Genomic DNA, 21,667 nt, shown 5'->3' on the forward strand with positions numbered 1-21,667 from the left:
CAGGCAACCTCCGTCCTAATGCTTGCCCTGCCCGTCAGTGGTTGTTGCCTTACCCAACTTGTTTTTGTTTTTTTATTTTATTTTGTTTTGTTTTGTCTTATCTTCTCTTCTAACAACCCTTGGTACAATGAGCTGTGTTCTAGAAACTCGTTAAGAACTCTTCTAGACTGATGCATCGTTTTCACTAAAAAAATTTTCTTTAGGATTTTGTGTTTATTCTTGCCGCCCCTAAGTGATGGCCCACAGTTCGTTTTCTTTCTGGCATGGCTAGGCAGAAAGATAAAGTTGATTTTCCCGTTATCAGCACTTGGCCTTTCCGATGACGATAAAACAAACAAGAGTTTGGGCAACCTTTTCTTTTTGCTCCTGTTACGATAACATTATTTTCAACCTGGTCTGGCGTTTCCAGCTAAAACGATGTCGAACCGTATGACGCTGCCATTCCCCAACGGCTTTTAATGACAGCAATCAAAGTGAAAAGGATAGAAACTGGAGGAAGTCTTTTACGGATCGAGTGAAAATGAATGGATCCTGTCATCGACAGGCGTAAGCCAATCCTGCCGAGCACTTTGGAGTGCGCATTTGTCATGAAAAAAACGCTTCAAAAAGGAGGAGGGATCGAGTGAAAGTTGCATGACGTCATCCCGGGCAGAATCAATACGCCCGTGCCCGGCGCATTTCGTTCCGCTCGACGTGAGTATGTACTGTACGCTGTTTGTATACATACAGAGTGAAATGCAATGTCTGTATGCAGTAGTATGTATATGACTACTGTACATATGAAATTTCTCCATCTGCAGCGTGTGCCATCGAAGATTGCCAGCACATCCGAGATCAATCAATACCACTGGGACGATTGAAAGCAATGCACTCCTATCCTTCATATCACGTCAGGCGTGAAACAAAAACAAAAAAAAAAAAAGGACGTAGTCATATGCAACTGGAGAAAATGGAGATAACCTAGAGAAATTTCCGTCTACCACGCCTATAGGTAATACTGCATTGGCTTTTATATGTGCCATCTGATGATGTACTGTATAGACGCTTCAAATAGAGACCGGATGATACCCGCTCTATCTAATAGGATCCTTTTGCAAAGTGCCGCAAGAGCTACGAAAAAACATTCCGCTTCTTTATTTTTTGGCGTTTTGGAACTGAAGTAACCTCTCTCACCGCTCTCACCTGATGGACCCGGAAGGGGGCGGGTCGTCTTCCAAACCTGACCGCCCGGAGGTAACAGTTACGCCAACTATCGGTGAGAACTAGTAACTCAGTTGTCCTGTAGTTTCTTTTCCCTGTACATTTTCTATTTCTTTTTTACCTTAGCGGGGCACCGGCTCCAGGTGTGTGTTACACTACACTACAGACGACTTGAAAGAGAACTGTTGAAAGAGACCCGGTTTTGGCCTCGATTCTTCAGTCAGTCGCCTCGCGGGTTCACCTGCGCATCGCGGCACCCGTTCCGTTCCCGTTGGAAAAAAAACAAAACAAACAAAAGACGGTGGAAGTTTTCCATTTCATCATTCATCGACATTTCGATACGTGTGCGTTCTCAATTCAGTTGGGTCTTCGATCCCGTTTGATTGGCACGGCCGTTCGAGGAAGCGGAACCATAGTGAAATGCCTCTTCGGAAGCGAAAACGATTGAATTATTAAAAAATTTAATCTAGCGTAGGTGTGTGTGTGTGTATGTCTGAAAGTGTGTGAGTGGTGTTCCTTCCTCGTGCGGATGGAGATTGTCTAGAAATTGAGTGATAACTGTTACTTCCATTCGATTTGTTTATTGCCAGTGTACCTGTGACTTGATTCGAACAAGTCGCCTTGAGTGCATACTTGGTGGTCCAACATCGACAGTCAACAATAAGAACAACAACAATAGCAAATAAGGCAGACGAGAGAAGAAAAAAGAAAACAGAACAGATACACAGTCATCAAATTTAACGAAACGACTAGCCCAAAGAGCAAAATGAGGCCGCGTTCGACGTCCCACTTCTTCCTCCTCCTGCTGGCGGTGATTCATCCTTCCCTTACAAGTCTTCAAGACACAAGTAGTAAGCTCCTTTTTGTTTATATTATTTCTTTTTTTTTCCATCATTGATTTGCTTATTACCGCCAGCTTCTTCTATCCACGTAAGAAACTGCTTGATTTATCCGTTTTCTTTCACACACTATGGCACACAAACAGTGTGGATAATCACGAACGCCCATACTTCTGGTAGAACGATCATTAGTGTTTTTTTTTTTTTTTTACCTCATTTTTTTTTTCTTTTAACGGGAATGTTAGTGGGGAGTGAGAATGTCGGACGGGAGGGAGCCGAATCGTGTTGACCCATAGTTGAAATACTTTGCCTAGTGCCTCGAGTCATGCGTGTTTTGAGGGGAGGAAAAAAGAAGAGCCGGAGAGGGCACCATCCGACCTTCACTCCATTGTCGTTCATAAACGAAACACGAAGAGAAGGAGAAAGAGAGAGAAACGAAAAAGAAAAAAAAAGGAGGGAGAGATTTTTTTGGGGAATGAAGTAGAAAATAAAGGGAAGAATAAGAAAGAAGGATGCCCCGTTGGGCTAACGGTACTCTTACCTTTCGACTGGCCGTGCCGCCATGTTTCTTTCTCCTTACCTGTCTATTTTGTTAGAGAGAGTCTGGTCGAAACTCGTTTAATCTTTTCATGTAATGCGTCTTTTTTTTTTTTTTTGGAGCTAGAAATTCTACTATATTGTACACGAAACCGAGTAGATCTCTACGTCTGGTATTCGGTTATGTCTGGAACTTTCTCTTCCGCCACGTTTCCGGGTTACTATAGTTTCACTAAGATTTATGTCTCTCACCTACATCCGTGACTGGAATCTTTGCACCTGGCCAGCTTCCGTGAACCACCGTCGTCTTACATAAAACAAAATTCCTTTTCGTGAAAATGACATAAAACTGGACAAAGCAAGCAAATGGAGCTTCGTTTAATGATCCTGTGACGTACCCTAGTATACATGAATTAATTGCAATCGTGTAATGGCGCGTAATCAGGTCACAACTGTAACACTGTCGACACGCGGTCGTCCATAGCGGGCGAAAATCCGATTATAAAAAAAGAATGCACAGTGTACGCAAAAGAAAAAAAAAACAAATAAAATCATTTTTGTAGTGTTACGCGATTGTGCTCAGCGCGCGCGTCAGATTTCCACGAAAACCAACGGAATCTAGCCACTTTTTTTGTTGTGTGTTCTTTATTTTTGGAGATTTCATTAATTTTCTATCCGTGGCTTTGCGTGACTCGGTCAATAGACAAAGGCGTGAGAAATTGGGTGTTTGTCCAGTCGAGCGGTGCTGACTAGACTTAAGGCAGGATCTTGTGAAACCGTCCGAATAAGACGAATTTTTAGCATGATATCCGGCGATGCTTGCAATATGTACCGTAAGGCCACGTCTTTTTCTTGTACAGCATTTCAAATTGTCAGTCTCTGCCCTCTTCCTCACTTCTGCTAGTGAGAAATGTGCGTGAGTGTTCGACCTCTGATGCCCTATAGCGGGAGCTCAAACCGACTATCGTACACGTAATCACAATCTATCTATTTTCATCACCAGCAAACGGTGAACGGGTTCAGGCTGAGGTCCAATAGAGCGAAAAGGCCCTTGCCTTGTCTATACGCTTCAAAGAACGACGTTTCGGTCCCTTTAAGCGGTGACTGTTAAATCATAACCGTGAGCTGTCCGAAATAATTTCTCATCCAACCTCGTAGTTTATTCATTCGGCATTTTTCACAAGTCATTTTGGAAATCTAGCTGTGTCGTCTTCCGTTTGTGTATACATCAATCCCTCGATTTGCTGGAAGCTATCGGTCGTTCTTGACCGCTAAGAATGTAGAGTTGTGATCTCCGTTACAGAGGAATTAGGTGCTCTATCGGTCAAGACAGTTGTAATCATCTTTTTCTTTTGTTTTTTCTTTCTTTTACTCGATAAAAGTAACGGAATTTTGATTTGATTTGATCTTCTTGAAGAGCGCATTCACGTTTTCTTATAATGTGAGCCTCTCGTTAGAAAGCGGGTCGTCAAACGGTTACATTTCTTCTGGCTTTCTCTCGATGTTGATGCAATAACTATCCGTAAAAGCCTCGCCTTTAACATTAGTCAAACAAGAGTTCCGGGTGAAAGTTACTATTGACCTAGCTGCTGCTCCTTGATTTTCTCCGCGTATTTTCGATTTCCTTCCTTGAACACCATCAGATTGCCGTCGAGGAAAACAATAATCTATCGGGCGCTAGAGTAGATCTTAAAAAGCGATTTTCTGACTTGTCTCGTTGAAGGCAAAGCCACTCTGGTCCCGACGCGGAGAAAATGGGAAAGAATTTGATGGCTGGCGTTATTGTTGTTGTTGCCGGCTTGCTTGTGTAATGGCTTTTTAACCGATACAACCCACGGCGGATGTACGGCGGAAGTCGTTACACCTCCGGCTTTCCAACTTTTCCCTTTGTATTTTCATTTGGTTTTTTTATTTTTCCATTTCCTACTCTCCGTCGTTCGAGAGGAACGAATAACAATGTTTCCTTTTTTTGTTGGTTTCCAGCTACAAAGCTATATACGAGCCTCTTTGTGAGCTTGTTACGAAGAGCTTGTGTTGTTGACTAGGGCCAATGACTTCTCCTTCCGTACTAGACGAACTTTCAATTCGGGCTCTTTCGATCAGCATATCCATAATTGAGATTATAATTAAATTAAAAGACCAGCAAAGCACTGGAGTTTCTTTTGTTATCTATTCAACGCCGACGATGCAAAAAAAATAAGGAGAACGACACTCATAGAATAGAGAACAATGAAATTTGTTTTTTACTGATTCATTGGAAAAAAGGAAGACAATAGAAAAACTTGCCGACTCAGAGACAGCCGAATTCATTGTCAACTTAGTAAGCAGATGACACATTCTGAATTCATTGGAACACAATGCTTCTTCGTCTGTGCAAGCTATTGTATCATTTTCGCTTAGTTTAGGACACTTCAAATGCAAAATTGTTTTCTTGTTTTCCGTTTTCTGTCGTTACCCTCAGCGTCAGCCATTTAAATTTATTTTTAACGACAATCGTTGTGGTATTCTGAATCACCTTGGTTTTGCGGTGTGATTGGACTGCGCTTTTTCCTCTTTTTCTTTACTGCGTCAACGTAAATTCAAATTGAACACTTGAAATTAAATTTTTTTTTCCGGTGTCCTTCCTTTTCTAACTAACCATCAATATCTAGGAATTTCCGCATTAATAATTACCTTTTGTTTTTGTTTTTTTAAAGGAGAAAGACAAAGGGAGAACGACGAATTTCTGCTGGCACGAGATGAACGTTCTGCCGTCGTTCATTTCCCTGATGACAACAACCAACTTCCGGTTCAGTCTGGCGGAGCATCAACATGGAGATTCCAGTCGGATGACAACCAACTATCCAATACGCGCCAATCCAAAAGCCAATTTTCCATTCCATTAGGTAAAGCCTCTTAATAGCCAGCCCATCCAAATAATAAAATTGGTGCAATTGCGTCCATAAAAACAAAACAAGTCGTACTTATCAATGGGGAAAACATAACAACGGCAATAGCAATTTCATTTCCTCCATTTTTTTTTTTCTTATTGCCACTTAGGAACCACCTCTGGTATGATGGTGCCCGTTTCAGGTACGAGAGGCACGCCATCCGGCGAGGGCGTCAAAAAGGGACGGAAAGCAACGCCGGATGTCCAGGATATCATCTCGGGCATCGTTCACCTGCTGGGAGGCAAAGTCAACCTTCACGCGGCCAGCGGTGCCACTGAGGCACCATCGGTCACCTCCGGCAATCCTTCGGGCACCACGCTTTTGCGACCGCAAATGCTGGCCCCGCACTCGACGCGAATCAACAATCGAGCGCCGCCACGTATCTCCGAAGTGCCCTTTGAGGCTATTCCTCTGGAATTGGGTAATTCAGCTGGTAGACCCGGTCAGATGTTGCCCTTTGGTGTGCCGTTAAGGCCACCGATCTATCCACCCAAACTGCCCCAGACTGGACAGAACGTGCAGGGGCTTCCGTTCACCTCTGGAATTCCACTTCCAATTCAACTGGTTCCGCCCGTTTCACCAAACCGTCCGTGGCCTCCTGCGAATCCGATCGTATCGGAACCTACCCCTTCCGCTTCGGTAACGGAGAACTCGACCGTTCAAACAAGTTCCAGTCCACCCCCGATCGTTCATGTGATAGGAAACTTATCGCAGAGTTTCATCCCGCCGAAAAGCGAAACAACTTTGACCAACTTCTTCCCGGAAAATTCCAGTGTCCGACATCATCCGGTGATCGTAGTTCCTACTACAACAACGACAACAAGTTTACCGTTGCCGGAATCGACGGCCATTCCGGTTCACCAGTTCACCAGTTCAGTCGATGCCATATTGCAATCGTCCATCGAAGATGCAGTCTCCTCCAGCAGCCTTATCCCATTGGATATCCCTTCTGTTGTTCCAGCCGTTTCGGCTTCACCGTTGCCAGTAATACCCTATGCCAGTGAAATCTCTTCTTCGTTGTCTATCCTGCAAAATTGGTCTCCTGCACCGTCAGTTGTGCCACAGTTGGAAGCCGGAACGGCCCCAACTGTTCCGCACTTACCTGACAGTAGTAGCTACACGCCTCCGCTTCCATCGGGGCGTCCAGGACAAGTCTTCCATGATGAATATTTGGCTCCGGCTAATGGCTATGGAGAGATTGACGTTATTACAAGCGACAACATCCAACCTCAAGGAAGTTATGGCGATACATTCGAACTGGTGGTGACCGCTGCACAGAATTTCGGGGGCTCTTCGCCGCCCATCAATAGCGGAAGACCTTACGTCATCCCAGTCGATATCGACAATGTCCGCGGTGGAATGCAGGCGCCTTCCTCCACAGAGACGGACGAATACGTTTCAATCGATGGCCGAAAAACGTACTTTAATCTATTTCCAACGGAAACGGTGGAAGCAGCCGAACCGGTGGTTCAGCCGACCGCCATGCCAAAACCAGCACCGGTATTGTGAATTGATCAATTCCTTTCAAGCGATTCATGTGACGTTTCGATATAAACATATTTGGATACCATTGCACGCATTCGCAGATAAACAGTAATAACGGGTACGGTTACGCTTACCCGGACAGTCCTGTTGAACAAGCACGACCAGCACCCGCGTCCAGGCCCAGTTACACGATGCCAGCACCAGCAGCGAGGCCCAGCTACCCGAAACCAGCAGCACCAGTTGTGATTAACCGACCCACAGCTTCGCTGGTTAGAAGACCATCAACAACTCCACTCAGGTCTGTTATGATTGCATTGTACAGTAACAATAAAAAACATGCAAAACGACTGTTTATTGACGAATCACGTTTTCACGTAAAATAGCCGAATTGATGCCTGCATAGTCGGCGACCCTAATGCCTGTTTGGAACCAAATGAATCGTGCCAGGTTGAAGAAGATGGATCAGCTTGCACTTGCAAACCTGGTTTTGGCCGAAAGAAATCTAGCGATATTTGTAAAGGTGAAACGAAAAAACACAAAACAAAGCTTGTTTGTTTGAAAATGTCGCTAATGCATTTCTGGTTTTTTTGCGATAGCTTTGACCGGACTCCTGGTTTCAATTAGATTAGACCGATTGGATAATCAGAGACTATCCTGGTCGTCTAATTATGCGGATCCCACTAGCCCTGACTACCAGCAATTGCAATGGGAAGCAAACAAAGCCGTAAAGATATCTCGTTTTCTACTCAAATTGATTTAGTTAGTTTCAGTGTATCGACCAGAGTTTAATGGCTTTTAAAATTCACTCACAGATAAATTCCTTGATGGAAATGGCACCGCTGTCGTCCCTTTTTGTTTCGTCGTCTGTCAACAAGTTCTATGCCATTGGCAACAAAATTATTGTTAATGCTTCTGTTTTCTTGGATTCGACTCCAGAAACACAAAGCGTCACTGTTCGACCGACTTTGCAAAAACAGCTGTCTAACGTAATCCAGCAACGAAATAACAATCTAGGCATCAGCAGATTGTGGGTTGAAGGACTGACGAATCCAATTCCGGCTATTCTAGGTAATTGATACATTGCTCTGTTTTTCTTATTGCAACCTGTTCTAAATTACTTCAATGTGAAAATGATCCAGATCTGAACGAATGTGGTGCCCCAGAATTAAACGATTGCAGTGCCAATGCGGAATGCATCAATAACCAAGGCAGTTTCTCCTGTCAATGTCGACCAGGATTCTCAGATCCGTATCCAAATGACCCATTTCAGTCTGGACGTCAGTGCAATTCCTGTACGCGGAGTTACTGCAATAATCGCGGGGAATGTCGAATCGAGAACGGCAGGAAAACTTGCTCGTAAAAACATAATTCAATCGCCCTTAGGTGTCGTGAATTGTGTTTTAATAATGTTGTTTGTTTCTTCATTTCAGTTGCCAAGGAAATTACAAAGGCTCGACGTGCGAATTGGACGGAGAAGTTTTAGGCGTCGCCATTGGCGCCTCTGTAGCCGCCGTCATCATCATCGTGTTGACTCTGGTGCTCTTGTGCATGTGGAGTCGCCGCTGGCGCCAGAACCAGGAAAAGATGGTCGATCGAAGTGCCTATATGGAACAGCTCAAGACGATGCCTTTCCCCGGCATGATGCACGATCGCATCCGCTGGGCGCAGTACGCGGAAGCCATGGCTTCGGCCCACAATCTCTACGCGGTAAGTCAATTAGCCAGTGAAAAATTAGTGTTATCTTCCGTTTACTATCACTTCATGATTGATGGACGTGTTGACAATCAACATACAGACACCAATCCCTCCTACTTACTTCTATCAAACTCCTTCGACTTTACAACAACCAAGTCCAGTCCCTTCGCTGGTCCACCCGACGTTGCCTCCTCCGCCGATCCCTCCTCGAAATAAAGTTCCTGTACGCCAAGCGGCTTCTTTACCCGTCGGCCTGGTCACGTCTACTGCCAGTCAGATGATTACCAATCTTCAGGAATTGGCTCGCAAAATAAGCCGCAAGAAGAAATCCGCCCCCAGAGTGAGTAGACGCCCAGGAATCCGCCCCCTCTGACGCTTGACGCCAACTTAGACGATTGCTTTATTAATGACTTCATCTCCATCACAACTAACTTGGCAATTTTTTTATAGCTTCGCACGTTGCTTATTTCTGTATTTTATGTGTATCTGTGTGTACGTTATGTCCGATAGCCACCCGATCCGGTCAATGTGAATCCGCACTTAGCGTTGATATCGCCAGCTTATGCGGTCGGAACAATGAACAGCATCAGCCGGGCTAGTATGGCGCCTACTTTACCTTTAGTGGGTCAGTTTTACGGGTCTCGGTCAACTTGTGGTTCAGTCATCAGGTAAAAATTTTTATTTTTCGTTTAACACACAAACAAGCACTGCATTCACGGCTTCTCTTTTATTTTAACGTACTCTTTCGCTTTGGGTCGCACTGTCGTTACCGTAGTTATGGTAAGAGAAACGCACCACCTCCACCACCACCCTCGAATCCTCCGCCAGCTTTGCAAGTGATGGAGACGAGCGAAGAGAGTGCTACCGAGAGTGATGCACCTATTCATGCACGGCCGTTTCAAGTGCCCAGGCCACGTAGTCGCTCCTCCGCTATTGTGAGTTTACAGTGATATTTATGGAATCTGTACTTGAGTAAAAGCTTATGATTATTTCCTTCGTTTTAATTAGTCATCCAACAATATCTACTTCGAGGCAGATGCGCCCTCTACCAGTAATGACTTCTCCAACCAATCGCAAATTTCGTTAAACACTTACCAGCCCCAACGTCAGGGTCCTCGCTATTATTACCGCTAAATATTTAAGTTAACCGGGTTCGTTTTTGAACGTATTATGGGGTCTGTATAAATTAATCCATGTTGGTTTTTGCGAGGAGCGCGGTGTGATTCGTTTGGTTTATCGTGAAAGATCTGCTGTTTGATTCCATTTTCATTTTTCGATCTGTTTTTGTAGAGTAACTTAACCTTTCGTGATTTGTGTTGTCAAAATGCGCATTCGATATGAATACATCATTACACAATGTAAAAATGTCGTCGTTCGTGAATTAACTAGTCATGGACAATGGTGAATTAGAATAAGCCATACTTAGACGGGAAAATGGCTTAATCTAGCGTGCCAGTACGATACAGCGCTAGCATGACACAGTATATTTTAGATTATTCAAAAACTATAAAATCTACGTAAAAGCAACTGTCATTTTCGTGTTCCTTGTCAAATTTTGAATCAGAATCATATATAGTTATTTACATTTAATGATATTATTTTTTAATAGGACATAATTTTAAGCCCGACAAAATAAGCCCAATTAAGGCCAATTCAAAAATAAACCTTATTTTCGTGGATAGCATTCTATTCTGCATCGAAATCATGTATTTTAAGCCAAATTTAAAATTTGGCCAAAAATGAAAAAGTAAGAAGGCTATAGCCTTCCCACTTTTTCAATTTTCTTCAAATTCTAGATTTACTTAAAAGTACATTATTCCGTTTTGAAATTGATCACTGATCCCGAAAATCTGGTTTATTTTTATATTAGGCTTATACTTTTTGAATAAACGGTAAAAAACAGAAGGCCGAGCTGATTTTGTCGGGCTTAAATTTTTTTCCTATTAAAAAATAATATCATTACATCTAGATAACTATATATGATTATGGTTCTGAATTTAACAAGGGACACGAAAATGAAATTAGTTTTTACGTAGACTTTATAGTTTTTGAATAATCAAAGAAGTTTGATGTGTCACGCTAACGCTGTGATGGCTGTGCTGGCGCGCTAGTAATGGTTTCGATTCGCACACACTAATTTTATATTTTAGATTACTCAAAAACTATAAGCTCTACGTGAAAACAAATACAATTTTCATGTTTCTTGGTTAATTCTGAATCAGAATCATGTATATTTATCTATATTGAATGATATTAATTTTTATTAGGAAAAACTTTTAAGCCCGACAAAATAGGCCCTACAAAATAAGCCCGACTTTCTGTTTTTTATGTTTAATTCAAAAACTATAAGGCCAATTCAAAAATAAACCTTATTTTCGTTGATAGCATTCCTTTCTGCATTGAAATCATGTATTTTAAGCCAAATTTAAAATTTGGCCAAAAATGAAAAAGTAAGAAGGCTATAGCCTTCCCACTTTTTCAATTTTCTTCAAATTCTAGATTTGGTTAAAATCACATTATTTTGATTCGAAATTGATCGCTGATCATGAAAATCGGATAAATTTGTATATTGGGCTTATAGATTTTGAATTAACCGTAAAAAACTAAAAGTCGGGCTTATTTTGTCGGGCTTAAAATTTTTTTACCGTTTTTTACCGTTTATTCAAAAAGTATAAGCCTAATATAAAAATAAACCAGATTTTCGGGATCAGTGATCAATTTCAAAACGGAATAATGTACTTTTAAGTAAATCTAGAATTTGAAGAAAATTGAAAAAGTGGGAAGGCTATAGCCTTCTTACTTTTTCATTTTTGGCCAAATTTTAAATTTGGCTTAAAATACATGATTTCGACGCAGAATGGAATGCTATCCACGAAAATAAGGTTTATTTTTGAATTGGCCTTATAGTTTTTGAATTAACTTAAATTGGGCTTATTTTGTAGGGCCTATTTTGTCAGGCTTAAAATTTTTTCCTATTAAAAAATAATATCATTCAATATAGATAAATATGTATGATTCTGATTCAAAATTAACCAAGGAACATGAAAATTGTATTTTTTTTTCACGTAGAGCTTATAGTTTTTGAGTAATCTAAAATATGAAATTAGTGTGTGCGAATCGAAAGCATTACTAGCGCGCCAGTACGCTACAGCGCTAGCGTGACACATCAAACTTCTTTCATTATTAAAAAACTAAAAACTCTACTTAAAAACAAATTTCCTATCGTGTTCCTTGTTAAATTGAGAATCAGAATCATATATAGTTATCTAGATTTAATGATTTTATTTTTTAATAGGACAAAATTTTAAGCCCGACAAAATAAGCCCGACCAAATAAGCCCGACTTTTAGTTTTTTACTGTTAATTCAAAATCTATAAGCCCAATATACAAATATACCCGATTTTCATGATTAGCGATTAATTTCGAATCAAAATAATGGGATTTTAACCAAATCTAGAATTTGACGAAAATAGAAAAAGTAGTAAGGCTATAGCCTTACTTTTTCATTTTTGGCCAAATTTCAAATTTGGCTTAAAATACATGATTTCGATGCAGAATGGAATGCTAATCACGAATGTAAAGTTTTTTTTTTAATTGGCCTTATAGTTTTTGAATTAAACATAAAAAACAGAGGGCCGGGCTTATTTTGTCGGGCTTAAATTTTTTTCCTATTAAAAAATAATATCATTAAATCTAGATAACTATATATGATTCTGATTCAAAATTAACCAAGAAACACGAAAAAGGAAGTTCTTTTTATGTAGAGTTTATAGTTTTTGAGCAATCTAAAATATAAAATTAGGGGGAATCGAAAGCATTACTAGCGCGCCAGTACGCTACAGCGCTAGCGTGACACATCAAACTTCTTTAATTTTTTAAAAACTATAAACTCTACGTAAAAAAAATTTCATATCGCGTTCCTTGTTAAATTTGGAATCAGAATCATGTATAACTATCTAGATTTAATGATATTATTTTTTAATAAGACAAAATTTTAAGCCCGACAAAATAAGCCCAACAAAATAAGCATGACTTTTAGTTTTTTACGGTTAATTCAAAAACTTTAAGCTCAATATGAAAGTATACCCGATTTTAGGGTGATCAGCGATCGATTTCGAATCAAAACAATGTATTTTTAAGTAATTCTATTTTGTGATACCAAAATAGGCAAGGGTCATTGATGCAGTTGAAAGTTCAGCAATGTCTGGAACCATTAGCCCTCCACCTTTTACAGTTCATTACTACCATCTAAAACAAGGCATTTTATTGATGCTTTATTTTTACTAATACACATCTCATCTTGTAACTGCAGAATTCTTATCTACTGTTGATTATTAATCATCAGCCCCCACTCATCAGGTCTGCACAAGTGAACTACTGGGCCTGTGTCTGCATATTGCTTCTCATCTCCTGACAACATACATTGGCTTCAATGCCATCCTTTCATTGCGGTATTTTAATTTGATCCATTAGCTGTAAAATCATTATTCTGATTTATGTATTTGCATTAACGAAGTAAGGTCAATACAGAGTGATAAAAGGGTATCGTGGAAAACAAAGAAAATCGTTTCCCTAATTCCAATGCCAATGCGGATTTCATTTTGGAATGTCATGAGGTATAGTTTTTGTATATAGTTAATCCCTTTAGCTGCCATCGATTTTGGTTTTTCCCTTTTTTTTAGCTTTTTAAGGACAGGAGCCGGTTCGGAGCTTTAGGAAAAGCCTTTAGAAGTTAACACCAAGGTTGCACAATATACAAGGTCAATTATTAATCTTAAAAGAAATGTGTCTGTTAGATATGTTCCAGTAGATGAAGCTCTACCTGTTGAACAGAAAAATATTGATGTAAGTGTGAAACAAATTTTAAATAAAATGACTCTAAAAACATACACTTGCGAATATGAGCCTAGAAAATAAGCAGTTAACACAATTATGGTTTTTAAAATATCTTTAATATTGTTTACCATCACTCCGTAACATCCGACGATAACCGGCTTGTCAGCTACTGGTCAGCTGCAGTTTTTAAATAACGTTTACGTGTACCTACACAGCTGTATAATTGATCACAATCCATTCCTGCACAAAACACTTGAAGGATGTAGAGAACACTTAAGATAAAATCGTAGCCGAAATTTTTTCTTGTTTTCTAAAAAAAAAACAAAAAAAAACTTCAACATGAGAACTGATGGAAAGATCTGCATATTCTGGATTTTAAGAAAAATTGCTTTGTACATAACTTCACACACGGTAAATCAACACACTTTAAAAAAGACAACAGAAAAAAAACAGTTTCAATTTCGTGAAGAGTAACTCTTTTTAACACAACAAATCAAAAGATTACACATGCCTGCTGGGCCCTTCAGTCACTGAAAAATCGTCCAACGCTTCAACGACATGAAAAAGAACATAGGTGAAGAACGTAGAAAGTTGAATTAGCATACCAAAGATAAACATGTCAACTATGGCAAAACTGTTTGATTCCCAGCTAAAGCAACCGTTCGAAAGCCAAAGTTGCATTGACCTTTGGGATACGGACAACGTAAGACATACCTAGACGGTTAACAACATTGACATCAACGACCGAATGTTCGGGTAGAATTTGGGCAAACCGTTCGATAAGCTTGGGTTCCATTTGCTCCATGGAATCCGTCCCTTCGAGAATAGCGTGTTGCGTCAGATAGGGCAGTAAGTCGATCATCCACTTTTTGGCACGTCTGATTTTGCTAGCATCAAGGATGTTCATTTCGCCAAAGTCAACTTGGTTGCATAAATAGCGAGTTCCCGTTGGCTGTCGGTCAGGAATAACATTAAGGCAAACTGCTCGATACCATCGGCCACCAGGAAAACGCGCTAAGCAGACTTCATTCAATTTGGGGTGGTAACCACAAGCTATGCCATTTGCGTAAAGTGAAATTTCATCCTACACCGGGAAAAAAAACCCGTAAAAATAAAAATCTTTACGGCAGACAAGAAAAATGAATTGTGGGTATACCTGCAACTTTGTTAGTTTCGTTGAAATTTCGTTGTTTTGAACACGCAGCATTATAAGTTGAGGATCTTCTGCTTTAATAATCAGAGCGTGAAAACTTTCTTTCTCCGGTAAGTCCAAGAATGGGCCGTCGTCATAGAAAAATTCATCAGACGTTCCATCTTCAGATATTTTTCCTTCGGAGGGCAAAGACGCAGCATTAGGGCGATCAGCTCGCTCTTCAGTCATTTGGCTTGGAGACAGTGCCGGTACATTGTTCTCCAATGGCTCTTGCGAGTTTTCCATGGTTTCACACAGGGCTAATTCATTTTCGGTTATATAGGGTTCCATTCGATCGGGCGTCTTAACACAGTTAGCTTCTGATGGTAGAGCATTCTTTTCCATCAATGTCGTGCGAACGCAGCTAATAATCCCCTTTTCGGTATTTTCCAGTTGATGTTTACTTTTGACAATCATGTTTTCCTCTAGAACCTGAGAACAAACGACTGACGGCTTCAGCACATCTGCGACTGTTTCCCGAGGAGGTGTTTCTAGTGGAATTTCAACCGCTGGCGAAATTTGATCTAGTTCATCTGAAACTTCCAACATTGCTTTTTTAACGAGCTTTTCCCGAACCAAATGAGAAAGAAAATCAGATCCATCCTGATTCTTCAGCCGAACACACATCACATCAGCATCCATTTGGGCGAAATCCATTAGGAATCGTTTGTTTTCTATCAGTTCTTTGAACTTCCTTTTGACGTATGAATTCCACGTAATTCCACTGACGGGTAAAACATTAGCCAATTTTACCTTGACAGCACAAAATGGGTGCTGCGCTAGCGAGAGTTCCATCATTCTAAGGTGCTCCCGAGTGTTGGACATTAAAATGGTATTTCCGAAGTCCACGTAGCGAATTCCAATACCATCTGGCAGCATCTTCAATATTTCAGCCCGATACCAACAGCGATCCTCAGGAAAAAGAGCGAGACATGGCAAGCCTTCCACCGGATTGTCCAACGGATTAGAATTCGGGGCCGATGTGGCCACATTTACCATTATTTCTTCCAGCAGCTTCCGAAAACGATAAAACTGGACATAAAATTCATCTGGCGATTTCGCAGAACAGACATTCACTTCGCTTGGATCGACCAATTGCTGTTTTAATTCTGTGGAGACGTACTTCTTGGCGTAGATTTTGACCGTTTCAGATGATCGCGTTTGTGACACTTCGCACGAATGCGATATAGAAGCAGTTTTTGGTGAATAATTTCCCGGACAAAAGCTATGAGGTGTGACTACTGGTGGCGATTCAACATCACACTGTAGCTTATTTGCGACAACAGGCCTGTTTTTCGGTGCAAAACCATTGTTAAGATAGTTTTTTGGTGTGTCATAGTTGCTTTGAGAAGTTTCGGCAAGAGTGGTTTCATCACTGTTACAGTTGGACTTGGGTGAACTGAGCTGCGATGAAAGTCGTTGGCCAATACTGTCCCAGTTGCTCTCAGAGCGTTTATGCTCTTTATTGATGGACAAAGATTTGATTGCATCCCCCATGTTCATCGCCGCAACAGAATTTGTTATTTCTCCTCGGTCATCTGTATTACGATGTACTGACCCAGACACTTCAGAGGTAAGGGGTATTGATATCTTCGCTCGGTCTAGCGGGTGTGTCCTCTTGATCAAGTATAAATCGGGGCTGGTAACTTCAAAAGTACCGATATTCTCACGATGATCCGAATAATAATTGTTTGAGTAGATTTGATTTTCGGGCGGGGTAACCAACGGTATTTCGTTTTGTGGAAGACAGCTTGAAATAGCTGGATAACCATGGAAAGGCTTGGAAACAACTCCTTTCAGAGACCCAGCACCATGTGGAATTTCCTGTAACAAGGCTCTAAAGCACAAAGAGAATTTAATATATCTAAAGACGTCATAATTCGCGTTCACATCAAGCTTATCACCAATTTTAATAAGTTTTTACTATGAATAGTTGTCGGATAAAATGCAAATACGTACGGCGGTGGTTTGCATACTGCTTGATGTGTAGGCCAATCCCTACTCTGGCATCCGAAAGAGCAATAACGGATCTTGCAAACAGTGCAGACAAATGAAGCATGTTTTCCACATACTTGACAAAAACGGCATTGCAGCTGCATATCTGGCGAGATACTTTTTCGATGCATAGTTCCTATTGTAAAAAAAAAAGCCATGTTGATGAAGATGGCGACTAAGCTCAGGTGTAATAACTAGATATTCATATACATACCCAAAGAAGATTCAGTGTCGATAGAACAAGGAGACTGCCTGGACCATGAGGGTTTTGTGAATTCACCAATTCTTTGAACGAGATCGGTTTGTCTTCCAACTAGCGATGCTATTGCAAGGCTTACCGAATCTTGTTCACCATGCGGAAGTTTTTCGCTTAAGCGGCTGTTAGCGTATACAACCTCCCAATTGAGAGGTGGTCTTCCATCCAGTGCAACAATTGCATTATCTGCCTCACTATGAAAAAAAAAAATCATGACAATTTTCCACCTCTTCACAATTTTCACAAAAACGAAATCACAAATAGCTTTACTATTGAGATTCGAATTCCACAAAAGCGATAGGTTGATGAGGGTTATTATTTGTCCTGAATAATTTTATAGATATAGGATTGCCATAGTTGCTGAAGATATGTCGCAAGCCATTCTGTTAGAAATCAATGTTAAAATATCAACTGACCTCACTTGTAAAAAAAACTACCTCTGTCATATCAGAATGCATCCCATTGACGAAGAGTTTGTATAGCTCTCTGGTTGGTCTTGAAAAATAAATGTATGAGAATATTATCAGATCTGTAATATTTTCAGTAATTCAAAGCATTAACTCCTGTGAATAAACCAAAACTACCTCATATTGTCTGGAAGATTTGACATAGGTAGGCATAAGTTTGTTCCTAATCTTACATCTTCAGAATTGGGAAACCCTTGAATTTGTGGTTTATAATATCCCCATTCTCCATGAGGGTGATGTCGACTCATGGTCTGCCTTGCAATTCCTCGGTCATATGCTTGCCTCATTGCGTTGTAAGAGAAGTCGAATTCTGTTGGAACCTGTTGGTCGCTATAAAACGCAGTAAGCTGAGATACTTACCAGCGCTGAAAATCTCACACACAACTGAGAGAAACGGCCTTCAAATATAACATCTAAATTGGGGGGACTGAATGTCTGAAACTGGGATGCGACTCGAGATCCTAATCCGGTAATCCTCTGAAAAGCGACGACAATCAACAGGTCAAATCATTACGCTGTTACGGTGCGTCTTCGTCGGCGCACCGACATCTGACTGAGTAAGATTGAATAAGAAAAAGGATAACAGGTTTGTTATTCTTTATTTGTCAACTAATCGTAGTGTTATTCTAGTTATTACTCCCATTCCTATCGAGCTCTGATGCTATTCTTACTGGAGAATCAATTTTCAAATTAAGTTTCGAATAAAATATAAAAAAAATTTTGGTTTGGGTGGGTTGCTTTTTTGGGGTAAACCAGATCACCCCGTCGCCATTTTCTTTAAATGGCGGTGGAGTCGCAAATTTTGATATTCGATATTTTATTTGAAATTTTATTCGTTATTTGTGATTCTTTAAAAAAATCTGAATCAGTTACATCGTTTCCGTTATTCTTTATTGTTATTCTTCCTGTATTTATGCTACTTGTTTTTTAAATGAAACGTTGGTAAATTATTATATTAAATTAAGATAATTTTTTTTCTCATTTTCGTTCTAGATGGGCTTTTCAAAATTGCCCCCTCCTCATAAAACATAATACTCTTTAATAACGCTAACGTTTAAGCTTGATACTATAGGCGTTCAAAGCCTTTAACGAAAACAAATGAACAGCCGTTATTGATTTAGGCCACCAATGGAATAGTTGGCAAATTTTACAAACTTCACTTTCATTTTTTGCAATCTAAACTAGACTTTCTCGAACACAGTAGACACTTGTATGTCATCAGCGACAAACACTTACACTATCATTACTCATCGTGTATCTTATAGTTGACAAGCACTTCTACACAAAACAGAGTATTTGTCCTTCTGGGCAATAATAAGGGTGATGAACTGTGACGTTATACGGAGTTCTGTGATTGAATGGCGACATCGTTTTTGTAGTACTCGAAATTGCAACTGCAGAATATATAAACAGCTAAAAGTCACGATGAGTCGATCCCGTTGTGTCAGCGTCAATTTCAATAGAATCATATGTCGTGTTTAAGATACGGGGAGTATTATCGTTTCGCTTTCCCACCGTTGGACGGCCTGAGTTCATTGCATTTTGGACAGGATCCATTCGAGGTAATGAGGAACGCGAGTGTAGACGCCAGGAAATCCAGGAATGGCGCATTTGTATCCAAACGAGACGACGCCGAGTAGATAGAAGCGATCTTTTTCAGGAATCATCAAAGGTCCCCCTGAATCTCCCTGCAAAAGACATTAAATTAAGAAGCTGTTTAACATTTTGATGCTTTTTTCACGTCATACCTGACATGCATCTTTGCCACCTCTTCCCAATCCAGCGCAAAGGACCGATTGGTCAACAACAACTGTTTTAAAATTCTTATAGGATTCTTTGCAGCTTTCTTGAGCTACGACAGGTATTTGCACTTCTCTTAGCGTCACACTTGATGGCCCATCTGTGCTTAGAAAAATAGTGAAAACGAAGACTTGTTAACTCACAGATAGAAACAAAGACGGTAACCAACAGTCAGGCCTTTCTAGGTCATTGACGAGGGTTGGAAGAGATCTTGGGCAAACTCGAACAAAAAGGACAAGTATAGGCTTGTTGGGACAATTGATAACAAAAAAATGAAATCGTAGTCTACAAACTTACTAAACGAGGTTGCTCCCCATCCAGCGACAAATGGTTGGGACTTGACGTAATTCTTATTGCGAATGGTTGGTTCCATTGGTAAGCATATAGGCTGTACCTCCGCTGCAGCAACATAATGTTATATTTTAAAAGTACAATCGTATGATTTTAATCTTTACCAGTAAATTCAACCCGCGCAGCCAGTTTTAAGATGGCGATGTCGTTCTGGAAGCTAATGGAATCAAATCCTTCATGTGGCATACGGCTTGCAATCAACACATCCTGATGTCTGTTGCCATCCATATCATTATTTAGTTCGTGCTCGCCTACGCGAACCGAATATCTATATAGATGTGGAGTGACCAATGAAATCAATGTTTCATCCAAAAATATCAACAGAAAATTGCACAATTGTTGGAACTTACAGATCCTTTTTGTTGTAAACGCAATGGGCTGCTGTGATTACGTATTGGGAGCTAATCAGAGCTCCACCACATAAGTAATCGACTTGTTGAGTCGTAGGATCCTTATAGCCAAGAAGTGCTATCCATGGCCATGCACCTGTTGAATTCCCATTATTCGTTAACTGCACATTTTTGAGGATATCGATTTAAATCTTTACCTGGAGGAGCTTCTTCCCCGCCAACAATTCGAGTACTTGTGGCGTTGCTGTGGCCACACCGAGCTGGTAAAACACTTGGTCGACTAGGATTATGAGGAGGTCGTACAGGAATCACTGGAGATGGCGATTCTTCGAAGAAGAAGGGTGCCGAAGAGTCTATATTTTCCATTCCAGTTGGGTACGAGCAACATACCTATAAAAACAACAATCCATAAATAATGTTAGCAATAGCAAAGGCAAGTAAAATGAAAATGGCACCTTTGGATCGTAACCGTAGTAGCCACAAATGGACTGTCGAAGGTAGTTTAATATAGCCGGACTCGGCACAGTCAACATATCGGCCAGATGAGGACAGCTGGCAAGCAGCATGCAAGTTCCTATAACTCCTTCGGGTGTCTGACAATCATTTGCTCCAGCGCCATTGAAACCTGTATTAAGACTGCCACTGTCTACTGATGTTTCTTCTTCGCCAAAGTTGACTAGTCATTTGAGGTAAAATTAAGCAAACGCAAAGTTGAAAAACAAATGTCATGTTTAACTTTCACAAGGATGAAGGATGTGCATAATAGGCATTACCTTGTCTTTTGTGTAACCGGGTATCCGGTCGCCATAGTAGCGACTGATAATTCCTCCGCTGGAGCACATGACCTTGGACGGAAGAGAAGCTGAGGACGAAGAGCAATGGCACTAAGAACATCGTTATATCACGCATCGTATGTGTGTGTGTCTTTGTGGTTTTAGGTACGATGATTAAAATGAAATCCTGGTCGATGATCTTATCTCTGTTCAAAACTTTAACCCAAAGCAGGAAATAGGATTACATTATTATAATTTCTTTCAAAACGCAGCTGTTTTTAATGGCTGTGTGCTGTTTCGGGAAAGAGGCAAGGATAACCAAAACAAAGAAACAGATAAGTAATGTCTGACGTCATTGCCAAGAAAGAGGAGCCAACGAATTCAACTGGTAGGTACTGGGAAATACCCAGAGCGAGGGCCGTATAATTGACGGTCGAAAGTCGCAACACCTGGGCAATACCCAGGCAGTGAATGGGGAAAAAAAAATGAAAGTCAACTTACGTGACTCACGTGGTCAGAGGAACTCCGAATACTGACGTATTGTGAACACGAATTTTTTCGATGAAAGAAAAGTTTCACTTTAAAAGAATGACAATAAAAGGCAAACAAAAAACAATGAATTGGGAGACAACGTGCACACGTGCATTCAAGTCGCCACTTGGACACACACTGGCTTACTGTTTTGGCACATCACACTGTTCTGAATCTCCCAGAAGGGGGTGGGATTTAGCGTGAAGCTCCACCTTCTTCGTTCCTTGTTTTCGTTGCCATTTCCTAACCACCATCTTTTTCCTCTTGCCTTTGGGTCATTTTTTTAATGCCATCACGCGTTTGTAAAAGTAATCCAGGAATTTGGATTTCGTCATCACATCTAACAAGTCAGTAATTTACCTGTAATAACTATCACGCAAAGTTCAGTTTACGCTTAACACATGCCAGTTCGAAAAACCTGGATGGTTGG

At 40.6% G+C, this 21,667-nt stretch overlaps 3 protein-coding genes across 6 annotated transcripts; 1 reads left to right on the top strand and 2 right to left on the bottom strand.

Moving 5' to 3' along the window:
• Nucleotides 1-1,127: 1,127 nt before the first annotated feature.
• LOC130686635 (uncharacterized) lies at nt 1,128-10,051 on the top strand. 3 transcript variants are annotated; one of them, XM_059494125.1, is made up of 14 exons: nt 1,133-1,255; nt 1,327-2,051; nt 5,273-5,461; nt 5,616-7,006; nt 7,093-7,289; nt 7,375-7,511; nt 7,588-7,715; nt 7,804-8,059; nt 8,131-8,347; nt 8,422-8,698; nt 8,787-9,026; nt 9,197-9,354; nt 9,462-9,621; nt 9,695-10,051. In XM_059494125.1, exons 2-14 carry the CDS (start codon nt 1,967-1,969, stop codon nt 9,818-9,820), a joined length of 3,561 nt encoding a protein of 1,186 aa, XP_059350108.1. In that variant the 5' UTR covers nt 1,133-1,255; nt 1,327-1,966; the 3' UTR covers nt 9,821-10,051. The 3 variants fall into 3 exon arrangements, with proteins under 3 accessions (XP_059350109.1, XP_059350108.1, XP_057365751.1); XM_057509768.1 differs by lacking the exon at nt 8,787-9,026 and having other exon boundaries at nt 1,135-1,255; XM_059494126.1 differs by lacking the exons at nt 9,197-9,354; nt 9,462-9,621 and having other exon boundaries at nt 1,128-1,255.
• A 3,818-nt stretch (nt 10,052-13,869) lies between these two features.
• LOC130686636 (uncharacterized) lies at nt 13,870-17,812 on the bottom strand. Its single transcript, XM_057509769.2, has 7 exons — nt 17,550-17,812; nt 17,403-17,460; nt 17,236-17,348; nt 16,924-17,159; nt 16,674-16,845; nt 14,679-16,551; nt 13,870-14,606 (listed from the first exon to the last, which is right to left on the bottom strand). The coding sequence occupies exons 1-7, from the start codon at nt 17,717-17,719 to the stop codon at nt 14,172-14,174; spliced, it is 3,057 nt and encodes a 1,018-aa protein (XP_057365752.1). The 5' UTR covers nt 17,720-17,812; the 3' UTR covers nt 13,870-14,171.
• Nucleotides 17,813-18,689: 877 nt separating this feature from the next.
• Nucleotides 18,690-21,375, bottom strand: LOC130686640 (venom protease-like). 2 transcript variants are annotated; one of them, XM_057509773.2, is made up of 9 exons: nt 21,208-21,375; nt 20,707-20,912; nt 20,389-20,609; nt 20,131-20,323; nt 19,934-20,069; nt 19,688-19,851; nt 19,530-19,631; nt 19,181-19,332; nt 18,690-19,120 (listed from the first exon to the last, which is right to left on the bottom strand). In XM_057509773.2, exons 2-9 carry the CDS (start codon nt 20,840-20,842, stop codon nt 18,965-18,967), a joined length of 1,260 nt encoding a protein of 419 aa, XP_057365756.1. In that variant the 5' UTR covers nt 20,843-20,912; nt 21,208-21,375; the 3' UTR covers nt 18,690-18,964. The 2 variants fall into 2 exon arrangements, with proteins under 2 accessions (XP_057365756.1, XP_057365755.1); XM_057509772.2 differs by having other exon boundaries at nt 20,707-20,922.
• Between the last annotated feature and the right edge of the window lie 292 nt (nt 21,376-21,667).

The sequence above is a fragment of the Daphnia carinata genome, chromosome 2 (assembly GCF_022539665.2).
Source record: "Daphnia carinata strain CSIRO-1 chromosome 2, CSIRO_AGI_Dcar_HiC_V3, whole genome shotgun sequence".
NCBI classification, from domain to species: Eukaryota; Metazoa; Arthropoda; class Branchiopoda; order Diplostraca; family Daphniidae; genus Daphnia; species Daphnia carinata.

Bases quoted from the DNA above. Each gene is read 5' to 3' on its own strand.
- LOC130686640 (XM_057509773.2), bottom strand. From the start codon at position 20,842: ATGCGTGATATAACGATGTTCTTAGTGCCATTGCTCTTCGTCCTCAGC. The intron at 20,610-20,706 runs GTAATGCCTATT...TCAAATGACTAG, and splicing joins CCGGTTACACAAAAGACAAG to TCAACTTTGGCGAAGAAGAA. The intron at 19,333-19,529 runs GTAAGTTTGTAG...TTCTAAGCACAG, and splicing joins ATGGGGAGCAACCTCGTTTA to ATGGGCCATCAAGTGTGACG.
- LOC130686636 (XM_057509769.2), bottom strand. From the start codon at position 17,719: ATGAGGCAAGCATATGACCGAGGAATTGCAAGGCAGACCATGAGTCGA. The intron at 17,349-17,402 runs GTAGTTTTTTTT...GATTTCTAACAG, and splicing joins TGCATTCTGATATGACAGAG to AATGGCTTGCGACATATCTT. The intron at 16,552-16,673 runs GTACGTATTTGC...TTTGTGCTTTAG, and splicing joins GCAGTATGCAAACCACCGCC to AGCCTTGTTACAGGAAATTC.
- LOC130686635 (XM_059494125.1), top strand. From the start codon at position 1,967: ATGAGGCCGCGTTCGACGTCCCACTTCTTCCTCCTCCTGCTGGCGGTG. The intron at 5,462-5,615 runs GTAAAGCCTCTT...ATTGCCACTTAG, and splicing joins CCAATTTTCCATTCCATTAG to GAACCACCTCTGGTATGATG. The intron at 8,348-8,421 runs GTAAAAACATAA...TCTTCATTTCAG, and splicing joins AACGGCAGGAAAACTTGCTC to TTGCCAAGGAAATTACAAAG.